Source organism: Sardina pilchardus, chromosome 10, assembly GCF_963854185.1.
Source record: "Sardina pilchardus chromosome 10, fSarPil1.1, whole genome shotgun sequence".
Taxonomy (NCBI): domain Eukaryota; kingdom Metazoa; phylum Chordata; class Actinopteri; order Clupeiformes; family Clupeidae; genus Sardina; species Sardina pilchardus.
Genome location: NC_085003.1, coordinates 18198436 through 18215816, shown reverse-complemented (window position 1 = coordinate 18215816; position 17381 = coordinate 18198436). Strand labels below are relative to the sequence as shown.

Sequence of the window (17381 nt, the reverse complement as noted above, 5' to 3'; positions counted from 1 at the left end):
AGGAGACACTCATTAGCTCTGGTGTTCCGACCATCCCTCTCTCTCTCTCTCTCTCTCTCTTTCTCTCTCTCTCTTTCTCCTCTCATCCCTCTTTCTGTCCCGCTCTCCATCCCTCTACCCCTGCGTCCCCTCCCGTAGGATGGGGCTCACAGATAAATCAAACCTCACGGCCTGTTTCAGCAGAGTCTCTCTCGCCGTCGCCGTGGTCACTCAGCCGTTCGCCCCACCAGCAGACAGACGGCCGGCCGCCCCCCCGGCCCCCCTGAGCCGCTGCCCCGCACATCTGTGGTATCTCAGGGAAGCCGCCGTAGCGCTAAGTCCTCCAGCTGAGCCTGTCATGGCCCACTGTGTGCAGAGCGTCACGTATCGCAGACAAGCCCAGAATTTCATTAGTGCAAGTGATGCCCATTAAGTCTGCATTCTAGAATCATAGCCCTCTATTAGCGTTCGCCGCTTGCCATCTGGATCCACACATTTAGAAACTATTTATTTATTTATTTATTTGGTACTTTTTTGGTGGGTAACATACAGAAGACACTGTCTTCACTACAATACACTCTCCTTTATATACCAAGTTATTCTTTAACCCTCCCACCCCTTTTTCCCTCCCACCCCTACACACACGGGGAACAACACAACTGTACCGGTATCAACATAACACAGTCAATATCATAAAAGCACTCCACTTAGTTTCTCTTCAATAACATGTCCTGAACTCTGGCAGTTGGAACCTTTGAACTTTCTGGAAGGGAACACAGGATGTTGAGGAGCAGAGGCTCAACAGGTAGCATTCCTCTGGGAACAGAGCCACGAAAGGAGATCTTGTGTATGATCTTGAAGTAACTACTAAAGGAGTCAGCTGTGTTGCTTCCTTAAATGGCAATTTCTCAACAGCTCTCCACCTCGGTTGAACTTTCTTTATACAATATTAGTCAATAAACTTTAACCCAAAAAATGTCAAGGCGATCTTTTTTGTAAAGGTTAAAAAAAGTCTTTACAGTAATAGATGGGTTTTGCACCTACATGTATGTGTCGTAACTTACAGCCGTCGTCAGGGCATGCTTCTTCAGATCAACCCCTCACCCCTGAAAGACAGAGAGCATGTTAGCTGCTCAATGGTGTTTTTTTGCCCCCAACGGCACCTTCCAGGCAGCACAGCCTAAAAGGCACTACCTTTACCCTATTCCTAACCCTAACCCCCTCAACCTTCATCCTACCCCTAAACTGAGGGGAGTAGTGCCTTGAAGGCAGCGCTGCCTGGAAGGAGGGCAAATACAATACCAAAGACCATGTTAGCTCTTCTTCTTCCTCCCGTGGCCGTTCCCCAACCCTCTTCATCTCCTCTGCTCTGTCTCTGTTTGCAGCAGGTTGCAAGATGCGCTCCTGGTCCAGCTGGACGGAGTGCAGCAAGTCGTGCGGAGGGGGCATCCAGGAGCGCTTCATGAGCTCCAGGAAGAAGGCCAAGGCCGCCCAGGCCAACGCCTGCAGGGACCGCAAGGAGATCCGCGCCTGCAACGTGCAGTCATGCTACAGCTAAACGCCAGGGGGCGCTGTGGGCGGTTATTGCATAGGGGGTGCTACTTTGTTCGTTTGTTTGGTTGTTTTTTTGGTTTTGAAATAACGACAGCTGAAGAGTATCATAGGGCTGCTAAAGAGCAGGTTTGATTTGTAAAGTGGTAAACCTAGGTGGACTACAGTGATTTAAGACACCAGGAGCTCACAGGAGGAGGGGGGGTCACGCTCCTTTCTACCGAGGTCTTTGTTAGATTTGTTTTTATTTTGTTTCATTTATTTGTTTGTTTCTTGTTAGAGGATCACTGAGATGTAAGCTGGCACCAGTTATTAGTCTCAGTAAATTAGATGCCTTTCTCATCAGATAAAGATATCACATATATACATATTACTATATAACCAACGCTCTCACTGACAAGCAACGTCAACACAATGGGCAGGTGACCTTGACAGGTGTCTGTTTTTTTTCTCAAAATAGCATTTCAAAAACAACTATTCACCTGTTCTTGGTTCAGTCCCTGACAATTTCTATAGCTTGTGTCACTACTACATGAAAGTCAAAGTGGGACTCTTTTTTTTTTGTGGGGACCTCACTGCTAGACACGACTCGCACATGGTGGGTGTGAGGTGTCCATTTTTTAAAGTCAAAAGATTGAGGACAGGAGCAAATGCCAATGGCTACTCGTTGTCAAGGGCAGACAGGATTTGCAGTTCAATTGAGTTTACCTCCAGTGTTTTTCTCTCTCACAGGGTGTGTGTGTGTGTGTGTGTGTGTGTGTGTGTGTGTGTGTGTGTGTGTGTGTGTGTGTGTGTGTGTGTGTGGTGTGTGCGTGTGTGCGTGTGCCTGTGTGTGTGTGTGTGTGTGTGTGTGTGTAAAAAGTCCAAAAACGCCTGTTTTGAGTGTTATCAAGTCAGCTCACCCAGGATCAATACATGATTGATTTGAATCCAAGCCGTCATGTTGAACAATTGATTTTTTTTTCTCCCCTTCATTGTTATAGGTAGGTAGTTCAGTCACTTATGCAGTACGAGTCTTTGGCTGACTAGTGTCAGCTTATTGTAATGAAGTATCAATGAATTAACCCTTAAGATCAGATATATAGAAAATACTATGGACTGTGTCTGGTTCAAATGTACGCTCCTGAACAGAAAGCACAGGTGAGTAATCATTCCAGGTATTTTATGAACCTCCATATCCTTTTCTAGGTCAAAATCTGTTGTTACTTTTTATTCCATGCGAGTATAGAGGCTAAACGGTTGTTAACTAAGGTTAGGGGTTCATGTGTCACACTAGGGATTTTGTTACTTTCTGTGTAAAATTTTGATATGTCACTCAATGCTCTTGCCAAAGTCGTGTAGATGTTTTATTTCTTTATTTTTTTTACATCTGTTTCTCTCTCTCCCTCTCTCACTCTCTCGCCTGTCTCTCTCTCTCATCATGTTCTTTCTCTCAGTCTCTCTCCTTTCAACAGTATGTTACTATTTTGGAATAAATCACCTTTACAATAAAAGTAAATGTGACAAATATGTTTTGTCTCAATTTTCATTTCAATTTCTTTCCACTTGGAGGTGCTATTTCACAACACTATGGCATACAGCAGCAGGGGCGTCACATTCAACAGAAGAAGGCCTACATTTTCCACTAGAGGGAGGTAAAACCTTAGATTCAATTCCACTGAATGTATTGAAGCACAACATAATACAAGTTTGAGTGCTCTTTTTGTCCACACGCTGACAGACACTGTAGGTATGAGGTTATTATAACCAGAGGATGACTGGCATGTTGTATAATATGAAACATACTTTTCAATCAGAAGGCTGTTATCTTTCTGTTTTCTCTCAATTAGAATCTATCATTTTATGTTCATAATCTCTAATATATTATAAATATAGAACATTATATTTCCAAGTGTTAGCCACATTCTGTACAAACCACAGGACAGTGTTTTATGCCAGCTAAAAAACTCATAGCCTCATAGCTGAAGAATAATGAATAAACCTCAGCTAATAGTTGAAAAAATACAGTATATTGCATCTGTAAGTGTTGTGCCCGTTTCATGTTGAGATGAGGCTGCAGAAATGTATTTGCTCACAGACACCGTTCACTGAACCAACACAAAAAGAACTGTAATTAGAGGAAACGTATCAATCCTGGGTTTGAGTGGCTGCTGTGTTAATATGAGCAGCCACATGTTAACCTGCTATTAGGTTGATTCCTCATTTCCTGATTGCCTTGTGCCTGGCCATTACGCTTCGCTCAGAAATTGTTTTGCAACATTGATTAGGGCATATAGTTGCCTGATTTCCTGGAGTATTCTTAGAACAAATCGGGCTCTTTAATCAAATTTGAATAACTGTAATAAACATATCCATATATTAGATGAACAAGCGGATGAGTGCACATAACCTCACAACAGGAAAAACGGCACTTCTGCCATTGTCTAAGTGGGTCTCTATAGGCGACTACCGACCTATCAACTTTCTGTGTTCGGGTATAACCTCATGTAAAAAATGTCCATAACAAAGGTAGACCTAATTTTCATGAACTGCCATGCCAAAATGTCATGTATAGACCTTGCCAAGGTGTCTCCATCCAATAAGTGTTCTACTAATTGGATTTAGATGCTCTGCCAGGTCAGGTCAAGCAAACCACCCATAGATAGTGGCTATGTTTCATTGGCCAAGGATCTTGAGTTTAAGGAGATAAGTCAGTGGACAGACTAGATGATGTGACTGCCATAGAAGCCAAGCCACACTCAGGAGTAATGGGGCAATGTGGCGCAAGACCTGCTGCTTGAAGTACAACCAAACAAAGCTACGGCGATGACGCAAGTCATTCGAAATGGTGAAGGAAGCTGTGCCTATATGCCAGTGGTCCATACACACTCACACAGTTGACACAGAACATTTGACCCAACCCAACTACTAACCCATAACTAATTGCAACAGAAATGATTTTTGGAAATCCAAGTGGGGAAACATTGTCATAATTGGCCTAATTTCTGCACAGGTGAAAGGTCACAGCTTGTACATATGGCCGTTTTACTTAACTTATCATACATGTGCTATATGCTAATTATACATTTTTCCATAAAAGGATGAAACGCTGAACATTTTCAGATATAAAACCATTATCCAAGGCAACCAGGGCCGTGTACAGTTTTGAAATTAACAAGGTAAAAAAACTGAGGACCCCCATAAGCACAAACAGCTACACTAATGGACAATAAGAGGGTGAAGGTGGCTATTGCCTCCGGGTTGCCTTTTTGAGGGCCACTAATTGCTGCTAATAACTGTCCAAGTCCAAGTGCCAAGTTACAGGAACATGACAAATAAAAATCATGACTCCTTTCTACACTATCTGAACTGTGAATTTCCGGGAAAGCTCTCGGCTGGTTTGAATCCTACTGTACATGTGACATGTGTCTTGGCAGGGACAGATATCAAAGTCTCATGACCTCACCACAGGTATGCCTCAGGGATCAGTATAAGGGCCCCCTGCATTTCTTGGCACCACTTCCTTGGGTGAGACCATTCGCTCCCATGGATTTGACTATTACAAGTTTTACTTGTCTTTCCCTCCTGAGGACTCATTGGACTTCTGCATGACTTGAGGATATTTCAGTCTGAAAGATTGGCTCCCTCAGCTTAATCTCTCAAAAAATAGAGCTTTTGGTGTTTCCAGATAAAACAGCTATTTCCCAACAGATTAACATCCAGCTTGACTGATCTTCGATGGCCCCAACTAGATAGACACGTAACTTGGGCGTCATAACTGATGACCAACTTCACTTTTCTGAGCATGTAGACTGATTTAGAATTCTGCAGAACGCCTGGTTCAATCAGCTATAGAGGACAAATGTAACTCCTCTCCTAGTTACTCTCCATTGGCTGCCTATGGTCTCCAGAACAAACTGGATCTGCTCCCTGCTATCTCAATTCTTTGATGAAGCTGTACATCCCCAACCGCCTACTGCAGCAGTCCTCTGATGAGCAGCTGTGGTGTTGACCAGCCCTGAACAAGTCATCTATTGACCACGGCCCCCCTCAGCTGGGCGAAGAGGCCAGTGAGAGTTCATCCCTGCTGCACGGCAGTGGAGACGGAGCGAGTCCTGTGCCTCAGCTAAAACTGGACTGGCCCAGACACCAGCCTACAGTCGGGAAGCCCCCCCTACAGGCTGGTGCGCGGTGCACACCTGACACCCCCTGAGAAGAGAGACGTGATGGAAGAAGAGAGGAAAAAAATCCTGCGTATATTGCCACACAAAAAAAACATCTAATAGTTTACAGTATCTTAGGATCACAATGAAAACAATGAGAAAAAATCCAACTCTGAATGGAAACTACCTAATCATACCTACCTATCTAATAATACATATTTTCCACAATTATTTTGCCTCCCTCCATGTAATACTTTGTAAAGCCTTGTTTTAGAAATTAACCAAGTCCCACTCCCTCCCTCTCCTAATTACAGTAAAACTATAGCTGCTATAGAAAATAGCTATAGAAACTATAGCTATAGAAAACAGCTGCTATGGTAGGCTATGGCTATTGGTGCATTTTCTCAACGTCTCTCCTCAGTCCTTGATCCTCAGTCCTCTGGCTCATTCGCGCTGATCTATAAAGAACACTGGACTGGAAGAAGACTATCCCATTGTTGGCGCCCCAACCCCATTATTCTTTATAGATCAGTGGGAATAAGCCGGAGGATCGAGGAGGGACGTTGAGGAGAGCCTCATGTTGTATCGGGGTTATGTTGCAAAAGACAAATACTGTAAAGTATTTTGTTTATTTATTACTGGTACTGCACTTTCCGAAAGGACCCCAAAAGCAAATCTTCTTTAGTGCTGCTTTAAAATTAACATCTTTTATCAATTTGAGTTGCCTAACCTTTACAGACATCATGTGTAGTAGGCTACTAGTAACCTTTCCACAAATGCTGCAAGCCAAGTCAACACAATAGCAAGGGAACACTTTTTCCAAGTGTCCCTGGACAACAAAAGAGAACTGACTTAATTAAGAGGCAAGCATTCCGGTATTATCCAGCAGCATAGTAGCCATAGCAACCACCACACGCACAAAGTTTATTCATGAAAGATATACTCGAAATAGAGCTGTTCACTGACATGGACTTGAAAGATCCACACTGATAGCTCAGAGAGAGAGAGAGAGCGGGGAGTGTGGTGAACTGGGACGGACGACTCTCTGTGGCATTACTTCAGCACAGGCACGTCTCTGTTTCTCGTCCCCTAATTGAAAGGACAGTTGATGGCCAGGATGTCCTCCTTGGAGAGTCCAGCAGCCCCTGCGCTCTAATAGCCGGGGCTGGACGCTTGACCGCCGGCGGCAGGCTGGCTTTGCTGGGCTTTGCTCTGCTCCCTTTCCTCCTCTCCACCCCGCTCCGGAGAGAGAGAGAGCCATGCTGTGAATGCGCCAAGCCCACAGTGGCATTGAGCAATCGATGTCAAGAGAGGACTTGAGCAGTCCTCCACTTCCTGTAGGCATAACCTTGCATTCCTCTCGCTCCATCTCTCTCTTCTTCCTCTCTCTGCTCATCTTCCCACCCCTCTTCCTCCTCCCCCTCCTTCCTCCCTTCCTCCCTTCCTTTTCTTTCTTTCTCATCATCTCAATCTTTTTTTCCTCCTCTCTCCATCCTCCTCCTCCTCATCCATGGGACCTGACCCTGACCTTGTGTTTGAACAGACGCACGCTGTGTTTCAAAGTCATCGCCCCCGTGCATACATCTCCATGCATGCTAAGTAGAGTCCTCACCTCCTGATCCTCACAGGCAGCACGAAGCCTTGAGCTTTTAATGGCGGCTTTATCATCTAGCTGTGTGCTTCACAGACCTCTGCCACTCAGCAATGTGTGGTGGAGCTAGAAAAAAAAACCATCCAGACCTCTTGTTTTGCCATGAAGAATTGCTTAGAATGAGCTGCTGAAATGTGATGTTTCAGAAAATGTTTGTTTTATCCACATGTATACATATCACAGGACTTTGTCTGACCACCAGAGTACCTTTTCTCTGTTTTCTCCTTTATCTGACAAAGGCAGTTCACATGAGACTTTAAGCATTTATGGTATGGTTACCATGGCAATAAACATGATCTATCTATGAGAGATTAACATAGCATGCATGATCAGGTATAACTCTCATTGCTGGAGCACCCAGCAAGAAAATGTGGTTAGGGCTATGGTACTTGGCACACTTTTGTCCAAAATGACTTACTGTATCAATATTAACATTAACATTAAGCGCATTTTAAAATGAAAATATATTATTTTAACATTAGACATATTTAATACTAATACAATTGATGTACTTTTATGAATATGTACTTCAACTTGGTCATAGACAGCCAAGGCCCTCCACAAACAGCACCTATTCTGCCAGATCAAACATCCCAACAGACTGTATGTCTGTATACCAATCTAAAGGAACTTTTTATTTATTACAGTGTGGCTCATTCCCCGGGGTCTGCTCTGCTCTCATGTGTCATGTGATGGCATGGTGGCATTCCTTCTCTCATTTTCATTTCTAAAGAGCGAGACATCGACTCTTAAAAGAAGAGCTTCTACAAGAGTAATAATTACGTACTGCACTGCAGGAGATTTTAATGAAGAACCTCCGTCGCCATGACAAATAATAATGACCCCAGCCCCCCCCCGCCCCACACACACACACACACACACACACACACCTCCACCACCACCACCACCACCACTACCTACCACATGCACATCTCCAATTCATCATGCAGCTATGGAAGCAGGAATGCTGGGATGGGACTGAACCTCCTTCACAGCCCTCAGTGCTTTAATCTCCTCCAGGGTGATCAATAACATTCAGGCGGCACACCAATGATCTCATACAGCAGACATGAGCCCTGGCAAGGCAAAGCCAGCTCTAACGAACCGCGCTGTGTGTGTGTGTGGAGAGAAGTCATTCTAGACCTCTGCTGAGCCCAGTTCCAACCTTGCATGAGCCTTTGGTCATGTCGAATGTCTTGAAGGGTAGGTGATCCTTTATAATTTGGTAAGCCAGACGGGTCAATAGAGTGTCCAGACATGGCGCTAGACGTCGCAAAAGTCTGTCGGCGGGTCCATAGGAGAAATGTGTCCATTGTCATAGATAGAGCTGAAAGGTCAGCGGACAGAAATAGATCTTACGATGGCATGAGTTATCTGAGCATCTTCACAATTAGCATTCCTCAAAAGTTAGCAGAGCTTAAGAGTAGAGAAGAAAACTGCAGTACTCATGCAATACCTCATGTCCATTCATAGGTACAGTATATAGCCTGTAGCAACTTGACTCACCAGACAACATCAGAACCTGAACCATATGCCCTTTACACTCACGTGAGCTTTTTCACCATTAACTCAATTGCATATCATTATTTGAGTCATAATATTCCACAAGTAGAAACTAATTGAATGACTCAAAATCTACCCTCTTCACATATTAGAGCTGGAACACTAATTTGCAAGAGATATAACGAGCGTATCCCTGACAGAATCACAGACAGCAAGAAGGGCAGACAAGCCTTGAACAAGTGACTCCCTTTCATTCAGACAACAATCTTATTATATTCATTTATTCATATGCATGCATGGCAGTCAGTAATGGGCCTTGCTGATGCCCTAGTTACTTCAAAGATTTCTTCATACAGCTTGTATTATTGTCTCGGGAATCTGGGATTCAGATTTTAATGGGCTTGGTGCTATTGTATGTAATTCTCAAATATAGATTTGTCTGTTGTCAAGGTTTCCTTTATTTAAAAAATGAACATACATTTGTATATACAGCATGTTTGCATGTACAGTATACACTCATGGTGTGCAATCAAATTTAGATTGAATTAATGAGGTGTATGGAAGGAAACATATTGCTCTGTACGGTGGTGCAATTTGTTTGCAGGCCGTGTAGTGAACTGATTGCACATTGTATTGTTCTGTAAGTGCCTGTGACGTAAACAGCAAAATGCAAACTTTAAAGGTATGGAATTAGATTAGACTCAAATGTCTTGTAAGTGTACATCACGTTTTGAAACTGTAGAAATGAATTCCATAAAGATGTCAGATGGATGTGACTGTGAGTAAAAGCTGGATTAGAGTCCCACCATCATCATGCATTATGGAGAATGGCCATTCAATTGCCAAGTATAAGACAAACTGTTTTCATTCAGTATGGCCTATATACAGTATGTGTGTGACGTGTATGAGACTATGCATTTATACACATTCAATGATATTGTGATACTGTATTGTATCAGTATTAAGCAGGCTTTTCCACTCTATGAAAGTTTTGTTTATAAACAGTCAGTTGGAAGTAAGGGAAAGACAGCCCGACCGGACGTCACTGCATGAATGTTTAATGGCCCTCTTTTGTACCGTGTGCTTTTCCCTTGACTACAGTGGACACCCAGCTATAGTTGATGGTCCCCTAGCTTTGGGGACGGACGCAGGAGAGGATATTGGGCTTGAACGGATGCCCAAGAACATTGTCTGAGCAAAACACAGCTCCTGTGATCAGCTGCCCGGTATGCCCGGCCTAGTGTTTGTTGTAAAAGACATGTTGTCCCACTGGGGCTCACAGATATGAGGGTAAAATGGACTGGGGGGGTAAACACTCAAATCAAACCAATAATGGCCCCTGAACTCCCTCCACTTGCTTCTCTCTTACCTCTGGGATCACCTCTCTCTCTCTCTCTCTCTCTCTCTCTCTCTCTCTCTCTCTCTCTCTCTCTCTCTCTCTCTCTCTCTCTCTGTCCCATTAAACCAACATCCACTCACCTGACAGTGCTGCTGGGATATGACACTTTCGGCACAAGTGCTCAGACTTGGCTCACTGTCTTTTTTTTGCGCTGCCCTTTAGACATGGCCTCCCCCTGAGATAGACACTGAGAGAGGGAGATATAAGCTGGAGCTGATGCTGGACCTTTCGCTGCACATAAATAATATCATGCGAAATGAAGTACTCTGAGACAAGGGAGATTGCGATTGTAAATAAATTGGATTTAGTTGCCACCTAGCCGCGAGGTGTTTTAAACATCATACTCAACACTGCTTGATTCGGAATAGGTTTTAGGGAGACTGGGGACTGACTGTCTGAATCATGGTTTAATCTATTATTATATGGGATGGAGCATGTGATCACCATGAGAATATTGTAATATTCTCTCTCTCTCACACACTCACTCACTCACTTACTCTCTCTCTCTCTCTCTCTCTTCCTGTTGTCCTCTTTCCCTCTGTACACTGAGCATAGCCCCCTAAATACCAGTGTCTGTGAGGCCAGCATGTTGCCATGGAAATGAAAAATAAAGGTACAGTAGCTTTAGTTTTAGAAAAAGTTTAATGTGCTTACTTTAAGGCAGAGACTATTTGCACCCGGGTGTAAATAATGAACATTACTATTTACACCCGGGTGCAAATAATCAACATTACTATTTACACCCGGGTGTAAATAGTGTAATAATCAACATTACTATTTACACCCGGGTGTAAATAGTGTAATAATCAACAATACTATTTACACCCGATGTCTAACATCCATGTTCTCTGTCAATAGGCCTGTGTATTTACCAGCTCTACAGTAGGCTAGGCCTAATAGTTTTGAACAGTTTTTAGCTGTTTTGCCATGTCTGGGTTACTTGGAAGTGATTATACAAATATTAGGGTAATGAGTGGTCATGTGGTAGCTTCATCAAAGACAAGCTACTTTAAAGAGTTGTTTTCTGAGTTGTCTTCCAGGCAGCGCTGCCACTGTTGACTTAAAAACACTTAATCCTACTCCTAACCTTAACCCTAACCTTAACCTTAACCCACGCCTAAGCGCCTTCCAGGCAGCGTTGGGGGCTCAAAGTCAAAACACAACCTTTCTAACAACTACTGAAGCCTACTTCTACTTAACTCTACTCATAACTGAAATAAAACCAGTAAATCTTTGACAGGTTCAAAAAGCACAAACTCTTATTTGCCGCGAGGTAACGTCATCTAAGAAAAAAGAAGTCATGGTGCGTACTTTGGCAGGCAAAAAAAAAAATAATAATCTGTGATTCGAACCCAGCACCTCAAGCATGTTAAATCAGTCACTTTACCACTGTACTGCGCCCCGTCGAAGAAGAAGGGGAGAATACTAATTATTGACTCACTTGTTGGGGTTGCTAGGTAACGGTAAACAAAACAAAAAGATCGTGTTTCTTGATTGTGCTTGCAAACGGACGGCTTTACCCGTTCACTGAATAAAGTTTGTGGAAATTTAGCACCACTTTCCCATCTCAAATATAGTTTTAATAATCCTAACTTGTTAGATTTAGGTAGGCCATCTCCTGCCAAGATGGTCCCGCTATGTTGGATAGCACGCATTTCCGGTTTGGGTGCAAATAAGAAAATGCCTCCATTCCACTATTTACACCCGGGTGCAAATAATCACTCCGTTACTTTAATTTGCTTTTTTTGAAGTGCACAGCACTCTCCTGTCTTTTTTATTTGTCACATGTACAGTAAAGCACAACACTTGGTTTTGTTATTTTTTGGCAAGCTTTTTTGGCATTTGCATAGACTATTTGGGGCAGCTTTCTTTTGAATGCACACTCACACACAAGCATAGTTTGCCAAGACATGTGACAAAGCAAAAAAAAGAGAGAGGGGGGGGGGGGGGCTAGGGTGCTCTGTGGTTGCACGTGGTGCGATTTAAAATTGTCACTGTCAGATTGCCACTGTGCTAAAAGCTTCTATCTACATTGCCCACGGCTCGACATGACAGTGTAGGGAAACATCCAGCTGTCACCATAGAAACAGAAAGTAACAATAGGGCCCTGACCTCTCCTGAGACATAGCAACGTTAACTTTCTACATCATTACCCATGCAGCAGCAGTGCTGTCTGCACACACCTTAGCAGCCGGCAGCCTGATGTACTGTAATGACATCTATTCCAGTCATCGCCATTTCAGGCAGAGCTCAATGTGCGGAGCATATAATGAAGCACAGAAAGCCACAGAACTTCTGTCGACTGAAGGGAGGGTACTTACACTAATAGACCCTATAAATCTGTTCCCATGGGTGTCCAGTTTAAACATTCAAAACCAAGGCAGATAGCCTTCTTTGAAATGAAAATGAAATGGACTTTAACATAATGCTGTACAAAATGTCGATTTTGAAACACATTTTGTTTACACACAAGCTTGTTTATGCAGTTGAAAGGGTCTATAGGCCATCTCTAAGCATATTTGGACAGGATTGACTACTGTATAAGGTATAAGGTGTACATGATTTAAGATGTATCAAGTGCTAAACTTCAGGACATACACTAAGTTGTCACCGTTATTAATACAACATGGAAATATAGAAATATTTCATCATTGCTTTAGTCACGACCCAAATTTTTGATCACACCAAAACCTGGTCAACAAACTGCCCTTGTGACCCTTTGATCATTTGTTGATGAGGCCTTTCCTCTTGACACACTCAAGAGGAGGCGAGGCCTTTAAATGCAGAGAGAACACACAGCGCGGGAGGTCAGTTGGACTGCCGCCTTAAGTGGTAAGTTCATGCCGTATAGTCCTGGAACTGTTGTTAGCTAATAAATGTCTTACCATGTTTTGCAATCCTTAAACTGCCTGTTGTCTGCTAGAATTTCTCATACTTCAATGTAAATGTAAATACAATTGAACAACTTTTTGAGACTAGTAAATAAAATTGACACAGTTAGGCACGGTTGCCAACAGAACACTGTACATATTTTCATGTCATCATCATCAACACTGTATCGATTATCATTATCAAAGAGAAACAGAATCTCTACTTTCTTCAAACACTGACATTGCCAATATGTGTGTACTGAATTAGCCATAATCTGTTCATTGTGCCATAAAGTACAGGCCATGCTCACTATAGTCTCTCATTTGAAATAGAAAAAGATGTTAACATTTGCTAAATATAGTCCATTCTATCACCATATCAACACCACTGAAAGTTCCCTCTGTGCTTTATCTGTGTGTTCTTATGTCCCTTTTCCCGGAGCTCTAGCACACAGAAGATGTGCTGCTGGTAGAGAGAGAGGTAAATATCATTAAGTTTGTTTATACACTGGGTCTATTTTTATCTCGCTGTGAGAAAACCAGCTCTGCAATGGAGAGAGAGAGCTCATGTCCAATACATGGATTCCCTCTGGCCAGGGCTTCTGTTAATCAAAGTGTGCTGGGATGGGAGCTGATGAACCAGATTGATGTGTGGGCATAGAGGATCTATTGTTGCACATCAAGCAATACCTGTGAAGCTATCAAAGGCACAGTAAACATCTGGTACTGGGAGTTAATGGACGGCTCCGTACAAAATGAAAGCAGGATTTGTCCGTGCAGGGACATTTTTTTTGTTGCGCGGTTAAATTTAAACTGTTCGTTTTGCTTCATCACATTGACTACTTTCATCATGGTGCTATTTGAAAAGCGAATCTGCCACAGTGGATAGCAGCAGTTGTTGATGAGGTTTAAAGGGAACAGCCCAGGGAAGCAGACGGGTGTGCACTGCACCCTGTGAGCTGCCATCTCCTCTTAAAATGGCCGTGTTGTCTTCTGACCTTTGCTTCCAGATGGACTGAAATACAGATTGATCATGACATCTTGTGAAAAACAGCGGCCTTGACATGGAAAGAACAGAAAGCAGAGAGTTTTAAGTAATGATAAGGAAGCCCCATCTGCGGTGGTCCCACCCGCTTGACCGTGTCTCAGATGTCCCTGTGTGACTGCAAAAACCTGCTATTTCCTAATAAACCCTGCTGTGTGGTAAAAGCTTATTATTACACGTCGTCGTTTTCCACCAAATCAACAAAATGTGTTTGGATCGTGATCTACTAGCTGAGCCCATTATGGTTCTTTTGGAGGCTTTTGAAGAAAGACCTTGAGCTCCCGACTTCCACATGCTTCTCCCCACTGTGCTTCAGCACCACGGCGTCTCCTAGTAACATCTCATGGCGGTACAGTGCATGCATCCATCGTCATTCGGAGACGTCACTTTTGCTTTTTTTTCACTTCAGAAGCTCAAGGCTGTTTGATTCACTCCAGAGGCGGTCGGAGAGCCCATTTTTAGCATGATCTCTCGCCCAAGGCATCAGCACCAATACCATTCACTGCTCATCAAACCCTCAAGAAGCCCATTCTCATATGCCCCCCCCCCCTCCCTTTGCTACAAAGAGAAAAGCTGCTGTTTGAGACACATCCATAGTGTATGTATACATGATTCAAAAGAAGAGTGCTAAGTTGGGGAGTGCTCCATCAGAGCTGATCTGCCTCATCACAGCAGCAGCTGTTTGACACAAGGAGACAAATAAAGACCAGGAGCTGACACTGAATGAATTACTGTATGTTTCTCCTCTGCATTGAAAAACAATGTGACGGAACATGCTTAGTGTCATCTAAAGTCTTACAGGGTTTCTATATTTTGTGTCGTACACAAGATGGATGAAGATGTCTTGTTTGATATCTGCGCTTGACAGCAAAATAATTCGCATCCAAACAACATGGAAGTAAATGTTTCCTGACCTTTCACAGTTTAAGGCCTTATTTTGCTAGGACTCACTTATCACAATAAATCTGAAAAAAAGCTATTTGTCATTTTGTTGTTATTCCTGGCCCTGTGTCGCTTTTGAAAAGTGAATGTTAGTCCTGATGTCCAGACCCCGGTCATCTTTGGCATGCGTATTGTCTTGTGCTCATTTGTGCATCTTTGACCTCTACTTAATTAGCATTGGCCCCTGTTTGTCATGATGGATGCAGTGGCAGCTCCGCAACGGAGTGGGCATCTCATTACTTGCCCCCTCTGCACATACCTCTGGAGGTGATTTCCATGGCAGAATATCCCCCTCTAACAAATCTATTGGCTGCAGGAGAAGGGAGAGGGGATGGCAAGGTGGTGGGATGCAGCGTGCACTTATCAGTGGGACGCCTAATTAAGACACAAGAGGAGCCCGACTTCATGCTGTTACAGTGTGGACAAGCGCAGGCATGTGTCTGTGTGTCTCTCTGTGTGTGTGTGTGTGTGTGTGTGTGTGTGTGTGTGTGTGTGTGTGCGTGCGCGTGCGTGTGTGTGTGAAAGACCGAGAGAGAGAGAGAGAGAGAGAGAGAGAGAGAGAGAGAGAGACAAAGAGAACTTATCTCATTAGCCTCTGTTCCCTAGTGACTGGCAAAGCATCGACATACCGGTTTGCTTTAGTAAGTCTATGTATAGAATCACCTCTGAGAGACATATAAATTGTTTATATGAAATTGCAGAAAGACTCACAGTAAGGACTGTCAGTGTGCGAGCTGCCGTAGACTATTATGCACCACAGGAAGGGACAACACATTCACCCTCTTACCACTCATGGGTTCTAAACTGAAGAGAAAACACATGCACATGATCATCCTCCTTTAAAAGGGCACCGAGCACACATCCAGTGCGAAACGATAATCACTATTTGCCTAGGAAGTCAGGTCTGGGGGAATCTTAAGGGCATGAGAGAAAATGCAAATGAGATAGCTACAAGAGGTATAGGCTCAATGGAAAGCTATAGGCCTTTTCACGGATGCATTGAGCGAAGTGTCATATAAATGCTGGTGTCAGATAGGACTTTCTAAACAATTGACTTTGACTCCAGGCTCAATCGATATATGATCTCATATGTGATTTGTTTCAGTGGCTGCTTCGGGTAGTGATTTTCCATGCCTCTTTCATCTCTCTCTTTTTCAAGTTTTTTGCCAAATTGATTCGGTCTGAAGTGGTCTGGCCACCGTCGCTGGTCAATTGTCTCATGCTGTCCTCGATATTGTTTGTTTGCATATGTGGAAAATCTCAGACCAAAAAATGAAAGAAATGGAGGCTGATACAGGCTCATGGATGGACACCAATGACAGGCAAACATTATCTTGGATTTTGTAATCAGGAGAATAGTAATAGTTACCGGTGTATCACTATAATCTCCTCATTCCTCTCCAGACATGACTGGTCTGAGATTCTCTAAGATTCTCTAATGTCAATTGCTGTAAGATATCATCAAAGATAGCACTGGCTTCTGTGTCTATATAGAGTAGCAGAGATGCTGGAAATTGTCCATTTATTTCCAAAGTTAGAAAACCATTTCAATAGCTCAGAGGTCAATGACTCAGTAGCAGGGGAATCTGCCCCTGAGTAGTATAAGTCTACACAGTCATTGGCATCTTTGTTCCAAATAAAGAAGTTGTATGAAGAAATGAATCAGATATTGCATACTCATTGAATTGTCTATGCCTTTGCAGAATAACATTACTTTTACGTGTTGCGAATGGTACATCTCTCTCTATCTCTCTGTCTCTCTCTCTTCTCTCTCTCTCTCTCTCTCTCTCTCTCTCTCTCTCTCTCTCTCTCTCAGATAAAAAAGATTCTTGAATAAGATTCCATTTCAGCTAGGTCTGCCCTAATGTAACACCTGGCTATGATAGCACACAGTCAGTGTTTGAGGCCATTATGGAAGTTGCAAAGTGACATACAATGTTACAGTTTCTGAATTAGTAATAGTAGGCCTAGCACTTAGACTAGATTAGATCAGATTAGATTCCAAAAGGAAATCTCATGTATAAAATGCAAAAACAGTTAAATCCATCTTCGCAAATGTGCAAAATAATGTTGCTTTATTGTCAATTCCAGGTAGTTTCTATTTTCTCTCAATTTCTATTAGTTTATTTTTGTTAAGTCTTTAAGTATAATAAATCGAATCAACACAACCTCAACAACAGTTTGACTATATCAAGTTAAAATGGACTTAAGTGTTTTTGCATTTGACCCCTCTTTATACACTACAAAATAATGATTGGATTTCCTTGAAACATCTAATAAAAGTGCCATTATTTCACAG

At 42.9% G+C, this 17381-nt stretch overlaps 1 protein-coding gene across 2 annotated transcripts in view; it reads left to right on the top strand.

Annotated features, from left to right (window-relative positions):
* Positions 1-3039, top strand: part of spon1b (spondin 1b) — a 57254-nt gene extending 54215 nt beyond the window's left edge. Inside the window, exon 16 of one of the 2 annotated variants that reach the window (XM_062547216.1) lies at positions 1368-3039. In XM_062547216.1, coding sequence (XP_062403200.1) covers positions 1368-1537 — 170 coding nt within the window. In that variant the 3' untranslated portion in view covers positions 1538-3039. Of the gene's footprint in view, positions 1-1364 lie in introns of both variants that reach the window. The other variant, XM_062547215.1, reaches the window with a different exon arrangement.
* Positions 3040-17381: the final 14342 nt, after the last annotated feature.